At 45.7% G+C, this 16,551-nt stretch overlaps 1 protein-coding gene across 5 annotated transcripts in view; it reads left to right on the top strand.

Moving 5' to 3' along the window:
* The window catches only part of GALNS (galactosamine (N-acetyl)-6-sulfatase), a 57,589-nt gene that overhangs the window by 32,548 nt on the left and 8,490 nt on the right, over positions 1–16,551 (top strand). For all 5 annotated transcript variants that reach the window (XM_053399981.1, XM_053399985.1, XM_053399982.1 and 2 more), the window contains 3 exons: positions 405–541; positions 1,914–2,016; positions 12,227–12,348. In XM_053399981.1, coding sequence (XP_053255956.1) covers positions 405–541; positions 1,914–2,016; positions 12,227–12,348 — 362 coding nt within the window. The remainder of the gene's footprint in view (positions 1–404; positions 542–1,913; positions 2,017–12,226; positions 12,349–16,551) is intronic.

Genomic DNA, 16,551 nt, shown 5'->3' with positions numbered 1-16,551 from the left:
ATAAAAGGCAGCTTCCGCTGATCCTATTTTAATAATTCCTTCAGAATCATGAGGATTCTTAGTTTCTCTCCAGGGAAGGGCCATTGCTCAGTTTTAGAGCATATACTTTGCATGCAAAAGATTCCAGGCTGCTTCCTCAGTACTTCTAGGTAGGGGCTGGAAAGACTTGGTTTGAAACCCTGGTAAGCTGCTTCCATTGTAGGTGATAACTGAGAAAAAGCTTCCTAAACACAAGCTTTTTACCCAACTGCCTGGAGTAGAATCCAGAATCAAACCCTGAACTGCATATCTTGGAAGGTGATGAGACTATTCTTAAGACCTCATCATTGGAAGCAGAAGCTCCCTCAACTCAGGGTCTGCTAGCTTTGATTGTTTTGCAAATGCTCTTGTCTTGTCAATGACAGGTGAGTCATCAGCTGGCAAGCGTGATGGATCTCTTCACCACCAGCCTCGCATTGGCAGGACTGCAGCCTCCCAGTGACAGACAGATCGACGGAATCGACCTTTCGCCTGTCATCCTGCAAGGCAAGTTAATTGACAGGTGAGTTATGAACATCACACTCGCGGCTTTCCATCCCTTGACTCCTCCAATTACTGGTGTGGAGCAGAAAAAGTTGGATATTTTTAGAGCCTCTTATTTTTAGAATGGGTCGGGTATTTTGGCTGCTGGATTGGGTGTTTTAAAGTAATGCTATTGTACTGACTCTAGCTCCCTGGCAGAGCACATATTGCATGCAGAAAGTCCTAGGTTCAATCTTCAGCATCTCCAAGTAGGACTGAGAGAACTGTCTAAAACCCTGGAGAGCCACTGCCAGTCAGCGTGGTATGCAGTACTGGGTTTGATGGACCAGTGCTCTGATTTATTATAATTAATTAATTAATTAATTAATTTTTCTATACCGCCCTTCATCCGAAGATCACAGGGCAATTTACAGTGATTTTGACTGATATAAGGCAGCTTCACATATACACCCATAATACAATGTCGATTATATTTGTCCTCTCTAATTAGGAACAAATGTTCATATATAAGTAATAAGAATACTGGATAGAGAGAGTCAGTGGCAGGACATGAGGTAAAGGGCAAAAACTATACCAGATCCTTCCGCTATTTTCTAGAAATCATCCTGAAAATGTGAATTAATGCAGACCTCCCCACTGAATTTTCTTCATTGCTAATAGACTGCGTACTGGTCCAGTATGAACCTCCTTTAAAATAACAGCTGATCCACATTGTGTGCGCTGAAAACATCTGGGTGGGGGAATTTTCTCTTACATCTTTTGCATGCAAGCATAGCACAGACAGTGTTTAAAAATCCCTTTCCTCTACATTTTTGTCACCCGCCCTAATGTAGTTTCAAGGTGGTGTAGGGCACAGGATGTCCCTCACATGGCAGATATCAAGATAATTATTTGTCCGTTCTGCTCAAAATTCCCCTTTCTGTGACTGGTTTGCCAGTATTCACAGCACACTTGTACAGTCTGGCTTTCCAGGGCCGTACGCTGAAGACTTTGGCTTCCTGTACCCTTTGCAGCTCCCATCACACAGGTGCCCCCTCTTTTGGAGTATTTTAAGCCATCAGGCTCTGTGTGTGAAATTACATAGTCTGGTAGTTCAAGGATTAACAATTGCCAGCAAGATGACTTGCATAACATTTCATTCTTGCTTACGCAAACTCAGACTCTCGCCTTGATGGACGCTTTAAAAAATGCTAATTGAAAACCTTGCGGTGGAGGCTATTAGAAGGCAACCTGCTCCTGAGTGATAGCTGAGTTGCCAGCCAGGCTCCATTAAAGTGTTTGTCTCCCTTATCTGTGTGGCTGCCAAAAGCGAGGGAAGCCGCTTGTTTGGACACGTTACATTTCTCATGCGGCTGTACATCTCTCTTGTTGTCCTTCCCTCTCTCCATCAGGCCAATATTTTATTACCGTGGCAACGAGATGATGGCAATACGGGTTGGGCCTTATAAGGCCCATTACTGGACCTGGAGCAATTCCTGGGAGCAATTCAGCCAGGTAATTGAAAATCCTCTCTCCCTCCTTCCCTCCTGCATGCTTGTCTTCCTCCTCCCATAGAAATACACCCATCACTCCCAGAAGAGAAACTCAGATCATCAAAATGTCAACTTTTGCTCCATCTTCATTTTTGTTTAATGCAAGCCATGGTTTTGGGGATATGTTAAGGGGGTACAGATCAGGCTAGCCCACCTTCCACAGTGGTGCTCAGGAGGCCATCACCTGTGCATGTGCCTGCTGCTCTTTGTGACTGTCTCTGTCTAGTCCTGGCTGCTGTCATGTTCCTTCTGGTGGAGCATATGCCTGCACAGCATCCTTCGGAAGCACAGCAGGTGGAGCTGGGCACCAGCAGCCTCTGGGAGCATCAGAGGAAAGTGCTGGGCAGCATCAAGGAGAGGGTAAAGGAAGAACCAGAGGCTTGGAGGGTGATTTAGAGAGGCTTGGCGTGCCCTGTTAAGAAACAGCATGTAAAGTGTAACTATGTAAAATGATAATAACCATAATCTCAGAAATTGCCGCCGCCACCCTTGTCAGAACCACCAATAGCCACAGCGGCATAAATCTGCCTCACTTTGAAGGGTATAATCAGCCTGCCAGACTTTTGGCATTGCCAGTTGTCAAATGCCCCAGAGTTTAGACTTTAGTTAAGAGCGGGAGAGAATAATTTTGAGCAGAAGAAATATTGCAGGCAGCAGCTTTGATCGTGCAGTGCGGAGGAGTGGATCATCTTTCTACGGATGAATAAAATGTAGCTTGCTTCCAATTCTGTGCTCTGCTGCACAGAGGCAGCTGGTCAGGGTGCTGAGCTTCTTGTGCTGGCATAAGGAGACCCTCCCCTCCTGCCTCCACTGTTAGATGTTGCCAGGCTTCCCAGACCCCAGTGGATGTTTGCTACTGACACCCTTCTGATCACCAGCACATTGTCATTCAACCACTACAGAAATAAGTTCTTTTGAAACCTGCTTACGCCTTGCCCAGCACCCGATTCCAGGGGTCCTAGTATCCAACACACCAAAAGAAGTGGGATGAGGCCAAGGACCAAGCCCTGTCTTGCTCTGATGGGCCACAAATACACACCATAAATTATAGAACACCCTTCAAAAATGCATCAAACTCTAGGGCAATCTGATCTCTGCTGCTTCTCACGAAGTGACTTTGTTCTCCGCTCTCTCTTTCTCTCTATTGGCTGCTCTCCTCATTTTAGCTACACCTTTCCTTTCCTCCATCCTCCATCCCGTCTACATTTACCAAAGCAGTGCTCAAGGTGGCTGGCAGCATTAAAACTACAATAAAAGAATCAAAAAGTAAACATGTAAATAAAATTAAATGCAAAAAACCAGAAGCAACATAATAGTTAATCAGCTTCAAATACCAAAATGAATGAAAAGCCCACCTGAACCAAATTGTTTTCACCTGCTAGAAGGGGGGGGGGGACAAACGAAACTACTATGAGAGAGAATGGGGGTAGCTGCAGGAAAGGTTCCCATATCCACTCTCTCATCCAGTTTCCATCTGGTCACAGCCTTCCTCCAGCTGCACTTGCCAAGCTGCTCTGGCAATGGAGATGGTGCAATGATGAAGCTTAGCATTGGTGCCAATCCTGATAGTATTTTTAATTCTTAGATTTCTGTTTCTCTCCTTCATGTCCTCTTCTTACCTAGCTTTCTTGAGAGAATAGGCCTTTTGTGATGGTGGGAGGACCGTTGCATTTGGAAGCAGGAGAGGGCCGCAACCCAACCCACCCCCATATTTTATGCAAAGATGAGAACGCGGATAAGTTTAATTGTTTTTATGCTGTGATTTAAGTATCTAGCACACAAACTGATGTTGAGAAGCATTTATTTTTGACCTGAGCCTCTTGCTACATGTCTGCCTTTCTGTGCGTGCTTAGCTGAGATAATGGGGACCAGTTACTCATTCCCAAGGTTATCCTCCTGTGAGCAGTGGCAGACGTGCAATTAAGGAATGTTTATTCCTTTCTAAGTCTTTGTTTAACTGCTAGTTGATAAAAGTCAGCAATTATACTGTACATCAGAGAGATGATTAAAAATTCATTTGCTTTCCTGCCGCTCATGTCGTCTGTGGTTGATGTGGGTAAAATTGGAGCACAGAATTAGTGGACAGAACAGCCATTAACAACGCTCAGAGAGAGCTGGGGTTGAAATTTGTTCAAATTCTTCTTCTCATGCTCAGACATTAATTACAACCCAAGCCAGCTTAATAATAATAATAATAATAATAATAATAACAACAACAACAACAACAACAACAACAACAATAATAATAATGTTATGCTTTCAATTTGCAGATACTTGAAATGCTCCCAAGGTGAAATTGTTGTACAATCTTTGTTTCACTGCCTTCAGATTCCGTATCAATATTGTTGATATTGGGTGTTAGGAGTTACAAAAGCTGATTTCTTTGCAAAATTGGGTGTTAGGAATTACAGATGTCGGTTTCATTGCAAAAATGTGAGTCCTAATGCATAAATTGCAAGTGACTCCGGAATTCCAGCCATGAGCTGATCCCGCATTGCATTGGATCCACTGGAGCTTGTCATGGGCAATTGTTGGGTCTCCTTAGTGACTCATAATCAGCCATTTGATTCAGATGCCTGGCTGTGCTTGGCCCAGGGGGATGCAGTATTGTCATTAGCTTCCTTAGAGCCAGAACTGCATCCCCAAAGCTTTCACTTGCAAAGCTGTGAATTCAAAGCTGTGACGACAAAAAGAGTGCACCTCTTGGGGTTGTAGTGGAGTTCAACCTATCTAAACAGGACTGCACTTGATCAGATGTATCTAAACAGTCATCACAAGCCAGTTTGCTTATTTTTAGGTCTTTTAAGGCAGGGACAGTGGCTGTCTGTTCTTGGCTCTCTTTCCTCCAGCCCGTGATGAATGAATAAGTTTCATGAAGGTTCCACATTCTGTGGTAATAGCAATGGTGGATAAAGTTCACAAGACCCAGGTCCCTTTCCATGTCTGTGAGCATTTTCCTCTACATTACAGATTCATAAGTGCTCCATTCAATACGAGCTTTCATTCTGGATGGGGATCCTGGTCCATGGTTTGCCCCTCTTTGCTCATCTTGGCTCATCAGCTAAGGTGCTCCATTCTTGCAAATCATGCTGGCTACTCTTATTTGCTCTGGAGATCAAGTCTTGTTTGAATTCCTTAACTTCTAGTGTTTTCAGTTCTAAGATCCAATAACCTCAGTGTCCCAAACACAGACAGCATTTGCTCCTTAAACTTTGATGGTGCTTAGTCCATCCTAGCTGGTCACCCTCACCTGCATCATCACACCAAATGGACTATATTACTGGGTATATAATAGAGGAGGGGAAAATATGACTTCTCTCTCTCACATACACTACCTAGTCTTGCCCTAGGCTGGTGTTCTCCAATTTGAGTTTTCCCCTTCCTTGTCATGATCTGTTTTCTAGCTAGAACACCTTGGCATTTTTCTCTGACTTACTTATGAATATAAATGTTATTTAGTGAGCACCTGTTTTCCTTAAAGTGCCAAAAGAAGAAATATAAACCCACTCCACAGGAAATCCGCATGACTAAAGAAAACCTGGCTGTGTCGCTTTGCAGCTGTAAGTTGTGCGGGAGGGTTGCATTAGGAATATTTACTTAGCTGCCAGCCAGAGGCTGTAAAAAAGCTGTTTGTGATTTACAAGTAGTTCTTGTCTATGTAGTTTCAAATTGTCATAACACTTGGAAACTGATGAATGGGTTTGTGCTGAGTAAAAGGAAAGTTTAGTGTAGGGAGGGAGATGCTAGTAAATAACAAAGAAATTTGTGGTATTTTTGGAGACACATTTATTTTCTGCGCCAGTACAGTAGATAACTCTTTTAAGCCTATGCAGGCAAACCAAAGAACCTTGGGCTGCACTGGCAAATCCATTTGAGATACCACAGGAACGGCAAGCTCTTGGCAAGTGTTTGGAAGGATGAAAGGCCTGTGACTTCGCTTACCCTTTTCCTCTAGAAGTGTCAGGACCCGGCCCTTGAACGCACCTGTTCCTCTTGGAAAGAGGCTCAGCTGATTTGTTGACAGCACTTCCCTGTGACAAATATGTTTGGCCACATGGAGACATGCATCACTGTTATGCACAGACAAGCACTCTGTGCAGGAATTGGTTGAGTCTGAAGCAGACTTGCACAGATTCTGTGGGCCAGAGGGGAGGTCCTACATCCTTTAGGATGCAGCAGTATTGGGTGGAAGTCCCTACCTTCTTCTCCACCTTCTCTATAGTCTTGTCTCGTTCTCAAGAAGAGGAGGGCAGGGTCTCCACACCACCACCGCCTTGGACTATTAAAATGCTGTCTGTTTCTTTGGGATCTCAAGGCTTGTTGGTTACATTTCTATCCCACATTTCCTTCAAGCAGCTCAAGGTGGTGTTACTTTCCCAACAGCCCTGTGAGGTAGGTTAGGCTGAGAGCGAGTGACTAGTCCCTGGTCACCCAGTGAGCTTCATAGCTGAATGAGGATTAAAATCCAGATCTCCCCTGGTCCTCATCTCACATACTGGTTCTCCACTCTCATTCTTTTGCCCCTTGCGCTTTCCTCGTAGAAAGACATGAAGGCAGAAGTCTCCTCTCTGCTTGCCTTCCACAAAGCATTTTTTTCTGTCCCCGCTACAGCCCTGGTTGCAGTCCCTGAAAGAAGATGTATTTTTCATAGCCCCTGGGTGGATTGCATATTAGCCGATAGCTTCAGCTTCTTCCTGGTGCTGTCAGCTTCGTATCTTGTTAGCTTTCAATGATTTTTTTATCATAAAGGCCACTGTGTATTTTTAAAAGGTTTTGTGTCCATGTTTATACGAAGACCCCTATTGTTTTAATATAAAATGCCAAAGGGTTTTTTTCATCCCGCAATCTTCTCTGATTGCCCTTCTCATCTGACGTGAAGCAATCGATAGCACCTTTTCTGTGAGGGGGGGAGGGTGTGTGGTGTGAAGTCAAGTAGAACCTCACAAATAATGACATTTGATTGTGGTCCTCTGAGCATGTGGGTTAGCCATCGATCGCTTCTGCTTGAGAGCCGATGGAGACTTTCTGATTTGCACCCCCCGCCCCCGGTCCCTTCCAGACAGTTAACATGTGAAAAGCGATTTTTGTTCAGCAGGGCTGAAGCAACAGCTGCTGAGAAGAAGTCATGGTAATAGCATTTTCAAACGAGGGGTCTAGGTGGTGATTCACTCTGCATCCTAATTCTAGAGACTTTTGCCTGGAATCCTCCGGGTCGGTGGAAATAGCCTGTTTTCCCACAAGATGGCTGGAGCTTGAAGGGCCAAGAGTGTGGTTATGCTGAGGATTCCTGGTTCAATCAGCTTCCTCATTCATAACTTCATTTCCTAGTACGTAGCTCTTTCCCCCGTTCCTCCTGTGCTTTGTCCATTGGAATGAGGAAGCCTCCGCAAGAGGACAGAGACGCTCCTTGTGTCAGCCAGACGGATATCGCAGTTGCTCATCAGGCCAGAATGATCTGGGATCGTGCCCAGGTGATGGATTGCCAAAGGCCGTTTGTTAACACACGTACGCACACGTTGGTGGTTCCACTGCTTGGCTGGGAGCCAACTGGCAACCGCCTGCTGTTTTGCCTCATGTTTATATCGACTGAGCATCTGTGGCCCATTTGCTTGGGAAATTGATGCACTGGCAGGGCAGCCATAGAGCACTGTGACCAAGGTCCTCTCTCTCTCTCTCTCTCTCTCTCTCTCTCTGTGTGTGTGTGTGTGTGTGTGTGTGTGTGTGTGAGAGAGAGAGAGAGAGAGAGAGAGAGAGAGAGAGAGAGAAGGAGGAGGAGAAGAAGAAGAAAGAGGAGAGGGGGAGGAAGGAAGAAAATTTTTGGGAAATAGGGCAGGTGGCAGAAGGGACACACATCTGATCTTCCACGAAAGCTAGGGTGGAGATGGGAGGGCAACAGAGACGACTCGGTGCTTCTTTAAATACTTAAGAGATTCAAACTGTTCTGTCGTAGACTTGGGGATGTGTGCTATGGCTAAGTCTGCGTAGAAAAATCAATAGGTAATCAAAAATCAAAAATGTAGGTAGGTTTTTAACAATCTCTGGAAGGAAAAATCAGCTGTGGGTTTTTTGGCCTTACTGTAGGGAGGGAAATCAGAATGGGGACTTCTGCCCATGTTTTTGAAGGCAAGTTCCCTTTCTGGATCCCTCCCAGAAGCCACTTCAGATCCTTCTCAGAGAAGACTGATTGGCCCAATCCTCACTGTTTCATATGGCTTTAGTTTTCAAAACAAGATGGCTTTTGTGCTTTAGTGTGTGTATACACAGGAAACTGAGTATCCTCCTTAATCTGGAGTAACATCCGCTTCCACCTTCTTTTGTTTTTATAGTGACTAAAGCAAGTTAGATTCCCCATGGTTGCCACCAATGCAGAACATGCCATGGAAAACGTGGGGAACAGCAACCCTTGGGCTTCAGGGTGGCCAGAAGGGTTGGAGGAGACTGCAGAGGAAGCACGCTGTGGGAGCCCCTGCTTCCTCTGTGGTTGTTCCTTTTGATTCCTGCAATGGAGGGGGTTGGACTAGATGATCCCTGGGGTCCCTTCCAACTCTATGATTCTATGAAAAGGAAGTGGCAGCAGTCACAGGGGACACAGCTGGCACAAGAGAACTGCCTGCTGGTCCGAGCTGGGAGGTCTGCCCTAATATTGGGAATGAAAGCCAAACCCAAGCTGAGTGCTGGTGCAGCAGTTGCAAACCACCATTCTGTTCCTTGGGTGGCTGCACTCACAGCTCACATCTGGAGGTAGTGGGCCTGCACGTGGTTGCGTGGAAATATATTTCAGCCCCCAATCAGCTGAGTGTGTTAATGCTAAGGCTGTCTTAACATGAGAAGCCAAGGGTGCTCTGTAAACAGAGCAGCGTGGAAGCAAATACCCAGAGAATGAATTCTTACCTCAAACGAAAACATTTGCACTAGAGGAGCGCAGTACTAATTAGCAGGCTCTTAATTAAATAGCCTTTTTGATTTGCATCCAAATTACAACTTGTATGTTACGTCTTGGCTTTGATTAGCTGTTGTCACCATCGTCTTCTTCTTAAAATAGTATTGAAATGCTCCACTTTGCGCAAATGCAAACCACGCTTGGTCTCGGAGGTCTCCAGCACCAGGAGGTGAAAAGGTCAATCACCTCCGTATCCATTTAAAATCCATTATGGCCTGCCTGCTGCAGCTTATCAAGCAACTCTCTCTCTCTTTATTTTTCTAGCCACTGATTCAGGAATCTATAGCTCTGTGCAGGTAAATGGGATTTCATGGGCTTCTAACCTTTCTTACTTTATTGAAAAGCAGAATATTAACTGCTCCACTGACCAGCCTGTCCATTAAAGACACACAGGATATTTTTAGAAAATTGTTTGCCAATCAAATCCCCTCCAATGTCTGTGGAGAGCCTTTCAGCTTAGTGTTCATTCTATGTGCAAACAGTACAGCTGTGCCGCTGCCCCTCCCGTCCCCCCTTTAAATGGGTTTTGCCATGCTGGCCTCTGTATTATGTAAGTCCTTTTCACAAGGAGGGTGACTTCAAGGAACCTGGACAGGCTAGAAGCCTCATGGAAGGGGACAGAGGAAAGCCCTAGATTGACCAGATGCAACTGAGATGCTGTGACCATTGGCGACCTTATAGGAGGCATAGAATAGAGGGGTGTTATTCAAGGGGATGCTGTCATCTTGCAGTCCCCAGCCAAGAAGACCAGGGCCTGGTCCACACATGCAGGAGACTGAGAGCAGAGAGCGCCATATCAGGCTGTGGGTGGAAGCTCCTGTCTGCAAATGGGCAGGGTCACAGCTCAGCGGCAGAGCACCTGCTCTGCATGCAGAAAGTCCTGGGAAATAAGGGAGCGTTGGGAAAAGGTTTTTGCCTCTTTTCTCTTCCTGCTTCACTAGTATTCTATTTGCTTTGGGGTTTATTTTGTCTTGTACCTAGAGGAGCATTCAAAAATGCAATTCTCTGCCTGCCCTCTAAATGGGTCCAGTCCATTCCGCCACCTTGGTCCCAATTTCTCTTCTTGCTGTATGCAGACCCATTCTTGGTTTCTTGGCCTACAAGTTGCCCACCTATGATCTTTTTTTAGCTTTTGCCACATGGTTGGTGGAAAAGCAAGGCAGTTCTAGGGCAGCTTCTTCGTCTTTTCTCCTCCCCGCCCCAAGCTTCTCCTTCTGATTCTCCTTCCTTCCCCGGTTACCTAAAACATCAGTTTCAGGCAACTAGTGGTGGGACGGTGTAGATGTATGAGAGGCTGTTTCTAGGTAACCATGTGTTCTCTCTTCCTGCTTCTAGGCTCTCCACAATGAAGGGAGGTTTTGCATCTGCAGCTCCCCCCACCCCCCACTAGGCAGAAATGTGGTCTGTTACCTACAGGAGGAGAAATAAGAACATACTTGGTGACTGGTATTCAAAGAGACACTTCTAGGGCCCATGTGTATTGAGCTGGCATCTCATTTGCTTATCTTGTGCCATATTTATTTAAAAGTATCCTACTGACCCATTGACAGCTCCTTTAGTGGGAAGATGCACTCAGGCTGAAAATAGATGTTGCAGACTGGGTAGTTCAACTCAGTCAGTGTGAGAATGCTGGTAATTGGAAATGCTGCCATTGTAGTGCTGGGTTAGAAGTTGGGCAAGGTGAATGAAGCCATTCTGTGGGTGGTTTAAAACACACACACACTAGTCCAGGGGGATTTCTAGCAGTTAACTCTTCCTCCAGAGATGTTGGGTGATGGGTGGATACTTCCTGCTGCACAGGATCATGCCCCTCTATGATAGACCACTTTGAGATTCAGATTGGTGTAAGCAGTCTACAAATGCACATTTGCACACAACAAAGATGGATTTGTTTCCATCTTTACATGGAAGTTGCCAGCCAACCGGAACATGAGGATGCAGCTTTCTGAGCAACATCCAGGCTGCCATCAGAGCATCCAGCAGACACAACTGTAATGAACTCCTCTCTTCATAATTAATGTTTTAGAAGGATGTGGTGCATGGGGGTGTGGTGCAGAAAGAGAGCTCATTGCATCATGCTCTTGACTCCAGCAAGTGCCCTGTTAGTGATGGTGTGTGTGTTGCAAATAAAAGTTTGGCTTATGGAATAGACCAGAGACATTATAGCATTAATGCAAAGGAAGGGTATGCTGTGGTTGGCAGTATAATATGCCCTGGGTGATAGTTTGGGATAGTGCATTAGTATAGGATTTGCTGTAGAACTGTCATCAGCTGCTAGAGTGCAGCAGTTTTGACTATTTCAACCTGACCTGACTATTGTGGAATCTGGAGTGGGGCCAGCAATATGTATTGTCTATCTTTTGATTATGATTCTGCACTTTACACTGAGAGAGTGAGGGATGGTTTCACCCTTTGCATGGTGGAGAAGTTTGCCACGTGTACACTAATTAAAGTAAGGAGATGGTGTACCTGGAAGCCATAGTGGTTGGGAAGCAGGAGCAAGCAAGCTGTCCTGGGGATAGATATTATTGAATGCCTTTAATAAGTGGGTCAAGGCACATGGTTGTGGGGAAAGCATGTCTTGAGGGTTGTGTGTCACTGGCTGGGGATGGTGGTGAGCAGGTCCTTCCTAACCACACATGTGCCAGTCAGTTGAGCATGAAAAACAAATTCCATTTTGCAAGCCTCTTTGGGTCCATTTTTCTTGCGTGACATTGAACTCCTAGGAAACCAATTACTGGCCTTTTGGTCCAAAGGCTTGTGAGGCAGCAACCTTGCAAAACTGCAAAAGGTCTGAGTCTGGTCCCTGCCTGGATGGGAGACCACCTGGGATGCCTGTGTATGCTGTTCTCAAGCTTTTCCAGGTAGAGGAAAGGGGTAATACAAATGTAATGACAATTAGGAAGCTTTTCCTGTCCTCAGTACAGCCTGGCAGCCAGCCTGAGAACGTGTGTGGGTGTGGAGAGGAGATTCTGGTAATGAATCAGCACTGTGGAAACATGATTTCACTGAGCCACTTTGAAATCCATTGGAATTAACATAGCAACATTTGACAACCCTATGAATCTGGGGCCCTGTATACATTTGTTTCCAGGTTTTTCTGTTAAATCACTAGGACTTGAAAGTTTCTTTCTTAATGTAAACTGATGAGAATTCAAGATCCCTGGCCACCTACAGCTCATGTGCTTTTGTTGTTGATCTTTAGTGAATGGCGTTCCTCTTTCTCTTGCAGGGCATTGATTTCTGCCCCGGCCAAAATGTTTCTGGAGTAACGACCCATGACCAAGAGGAGCACTCCAAGCTTCCACTTCTTTTTCACTTGGGAAAGGACCCTGGGGAAAAGTATCCAATAAGGTAAGGCATGCATGTGATCGGAAACACAAGTGGTGTTCTTGAGGTGAACACCAGCCTCACAAGAGAGCGAGGTAAAGTGCTCAAGCACAGCATCCCTTTGAACTGCCTTGTCCTTTCTCTGTGGGAAAGAATGCAAGCTTTTGAGCATCACAGAATTGTTCAGCAGCAGCATACAAAGCCAGGCTGGCCAGGGCCTGCCATACCATGAGGCAGAGGAAGGCGGGCATCTCAGGCAGCTGGTGCTGGGATGCAGGGAGCCGCACAAGGGGCTGGGGCTTTGTGTACTACACACTGCCTGCTCTGTGGTAGACCATGGTGTCCCACTGCCAGTGCTGAACTAAAATCTGGCTGCCAGCCGGGTCTGCTTCTGGACTTGGAAAGCAGGAGATGAGGGTGGCATCTTATCTTTTGCCTCAGGCAGCAAAATGTCTTGGGCTGGTCCTGAAGTTGACAGACAGCATCTATGCTTTTAATAACAAGGCTTCTGGGAAGCTCAGAATGAAAGTGTGAAAGAAGCAAGTTGGATCAAAATGCTTTATCCTGACAGCACTGCAGCTGTACAGCTCTCTGACAAGCAGGTAAAATGAACTAAAACCAACAGAACTGGATTTTTAATGGCTGCAGACAAAGACAGCTCTCCTGTGGGGTGAAAAGTGAGGGAGCTGTCTCAGGTGGTAGATTCTGAATGCCATTAAGTAGAAAGCGGGGGCATATCTGACCTGTGGAACAACGCCTCCCCTCCAGTTGGTTCTTCTTTGCAAGCCCCCTCAACCTTAATTAGAGCCGTGCAAGAGGTCTCGACCTCCTTCCAGCCAAGTGGCCCCAGACTTGCATGCTGCAAGCTGGTTTCAAGACCCTGAGGAGACAGAGAGGGGATCTGCAGTTTTAGGGGATGCGGGCAGGAGGCTCTTTGCAGAGAAGGCCCCTGAAAGCAACATGCTTGGAGTTATAATGGTGCTCTGAATGCTCCCCCCACCCTCCCGCTTTCAGCCCTGAGGGTGTTTTTGATGAAGAGTATAATCACGAAGACTGTCTCCTTGGTAGCAATCATCTTAATGTCAGAGCTGGGAGCCCTTTTGGTGGCGAAGGGGAAGGGTTGTAGCTCAGCAGCAGATGATGCAGTATGCAAGCGCCAGGTCCCCGGTTCAGTCCTTGCATCTCCAGGATCAGGCCATAGGTGATGGGAAAGACTCTGCCTGACACCCTGGAGAGTCACTGTCGGTCAGAGCAGATGATATGTAGACTAGGCAGAGAAATATTCTGGGCTGGGAAAAGGCAGCTTTCCATGTTCCTAAGGAACTTGGCATGTTTGTGTAGCCAGAAGCTATTCAAGATAGGTTTCACTTATCCCTAAAATTAAATCCATGCTCCATTAAAGGGGTTAAGATATCCTACCGCCTGCCTTTTGCCCTCACCTGAGGCCACTGAAAGGCAGGGTGTGAACTGAGAGTCTGTGGCAGCTGTTTGGTAAGCATATTTCCATGCCTGCCTCTTCCCTATGAATTGGCAGGTGAGCCTGGGATTCTAGCAGCCACCAGGAGTAGCTGCAGAGAGGCACATGAGGTTGCATTGGCAGTGGAGCAAAAGAGCCTTGGCGGATCAGTTGGAAAGGTTGGGCAGGTTTTCTCACAAGGAGCCGGAGTGTACCATCTGCTTTCCCTGAAACAAATCCTGTTTACAAAATGGAGCATTAAGGAGAGAGGAAACGGGTGTTGTTGGCTCCACCTTCACCAAAGTGGCTTTTACAGCAAGGTGCTCTTGGAACTGACAGGGCTGCAATTACCCATCCCTTCTAAATAGCGGAGCACTTGCGCTCACTCCATTACTGTCCTGGCAGAACCACGTGACTGTGCTGCCCACTAAGTGTTCTCTGCTGGGGAGGAAAGGAAAAAGAGATGCTGGTCCTATCCTTGGAGTGAATAAGATCTTCCTGCTTTTCAGCCCTAATGAATTCTTTTTGCAGTTGATTTTTGTGGCTTGAGCGTTGCTGGTTCACATTGCACTAACTGCAGGGGCAGGCAGTGTGGTAGTGAATCATGAGCTGGAGAAGTATAGCTGACTTATAGGTTGTAATGTGCACATAATTTGCATAAACTCTGCATATAGAGATGCTGTCGTTGGGGGTGGGGGTGAAATAATTCCATCTTGAATCTCGCTGTGGTTCTTATTGGAATCACCAATTCTGGCAGAAACTCAAAATTATTCATAACCTCTTTTTACCCAACTTATTAGCCAAAAAGCCTCCCAGAGCTGTTTACAAAGATTAGTAGTAAGACAACCAATCTGAAATGCATTACTTGCAAGGAAAAACTGATGAGGAGGGAGGAGGAAAAAAGGAAGGCCAGGCACCAGTTTTTCAAGTTTCAGTACTTGTAATGACCCACTGGGAAGGAAACAGGGTAGCCTGACAATATGACTTTCTCTCGCTCACCTTGAGGGTGATTTTGTTTCTCTCCTTTCCTTCTCTCATTCTCTGAAGCGTTTTGGTTGCACCAGTCAGAAAGAACGCTGTGCCCCTTTCCCAGAGAGTTGGGTGTTGCTTGTGAGCTTCCCAGAGGGACACTGTGAGAGCAGGGTACTGGGCCAGATGGGACTTTGGTCTGAGCCAGCAGGGCCGTTCTTAAGTTCTTAACCTAATTTGGATCTGCAGATTTTTCTTGACTTAAAGGCTATAGTTATATTCATAGGTGTGATTTAAGTGAAGAGAAACTTACCATTTCAGTAGGCAGCTATGTATTAATTTATATTGATAATCCTTTATGCAGTACTATTTCTTTTTTGTCAAGACCATGCATAGTCCACACTAGAAGCAGAAATTGTCTGCCAAGCGAGCCCAAATCCAATGCAAGATCATGATGTTTTGCTGCCTGAAGTGAGACCTCTGCTATGACCAATACTCTAAAATGTCTTCTTGCATCTTTTCATACACAAGTTCCTGCCTTCATCTATTGCACCACCGCCCAGTGCTGCCTAGTAGGGCTGCGCTGAGCAACAACTTGGAATGCTGCACTAAGCAACACCTTGAATCTGAGGGCTGAATATTTTATTTATTATTTATTAATTCATATTCCCATCTTTCTTACAGATTGGGCAGTGAAATTATGGCCAGGCCAACTGCACGCAGTGAGCCTCAGGGCTGTCCGGAAAATAGAAATAGCATAGTGGCATCATATTATCATAACATCAGTAACATCTCAAGAAGAACTGCCTTGTAAAGAAATTCAATTTTCAAAGGCCTGCCTGAACACTATTGGGTCTTCGCAGGTCCTTGCACAACATGCTGCTCACCACACCACACATCAGTTTTCTGAATACATCATGCCAGTCCAACAGTCTGCATATGTAAAATTATTTCTGCAATTCCCCTCCCCCTACAAAAGGAGCAACCTGCCATGCTTGGTGCAGAAGCCCCATCATACCCCCTCTTTTATGTCCTGTTGGGCCCCCAGGCATGGCCCCAATGTTGTCAAGTTTATCTTACCAACCACAAGAGCTGGAAGCTTCCTTACAAAAATCAAAAGCTATGGCTGTCGGTATGCTGAGTTCTGCACCCAGCAGCAAATCCCAGGCGTCCCAGTCCTGCAAGTGTAACACACAGAGCTCCAGTTTACTTTGGGCTGAGGGGTTTTCCTTTCAAAATCCAAGCTACTTGGATCCAGATTTGGGAGCTCTCTCTCCACAGGGCATCCCCTGCCTTGTCATCTAATTGTCCCTTTGGAAAACTGCCCTTTCTGAGTTGAGCTGCATTCCATTGTTTTCATCTGCAGCCATTTCTCATCTGGCTCCCTTGCTTTCCAAACACCCGGCAAGCTATTGTCTTGATTGAATTTTATGGGGAGATTATGACACGATTATGGTGAAATGATGTTTTAATATGCAGGGCATAATAGAAAGGCGCACATTCTCTCTCTCTCTCTTTAAATAAATATAATAATAAACCAAATGAAAGTTCATTTGGGAAGCTCTCTAATGTTTATATCCTCTCATATCTCCGGTCACATTGGAAGCCTTGTGGAAAGGAGGTCTCCCCTTCTTTGTGGGTAATTAAATTATCCTCATTTGCAGAGATGTTACTACTGTGGCGGGTGCTTATTTTTGATTTGCCTTAATTATCCCCCTTGGCAGCCTGCCTGTTGGGAGTCCCTGTATTAGTGCTTCTCAGAGGGAGACCAAGTGTTTTCTTGCCCAGGCATAATTTCACTC

Source organism: Podarcis raffonei, chromosome 8 (genome assembly GCF_027172205.1).
Source record: "Podarcis raffonei isolate rPodRaf1 chromosome 8, rPodRaf1.pri, whole genome shotgun sequence".
NCBI lineage: Eukaryota > Metazoa > Chordata > Lepidosauria > Squamata > Lacertidae > Podarcis > Podarcis raffonei.
Note: the sequence above shows the minus strand (reverse complement) of the source record. Positions and strands in the feature narration are given on the sequence as shown.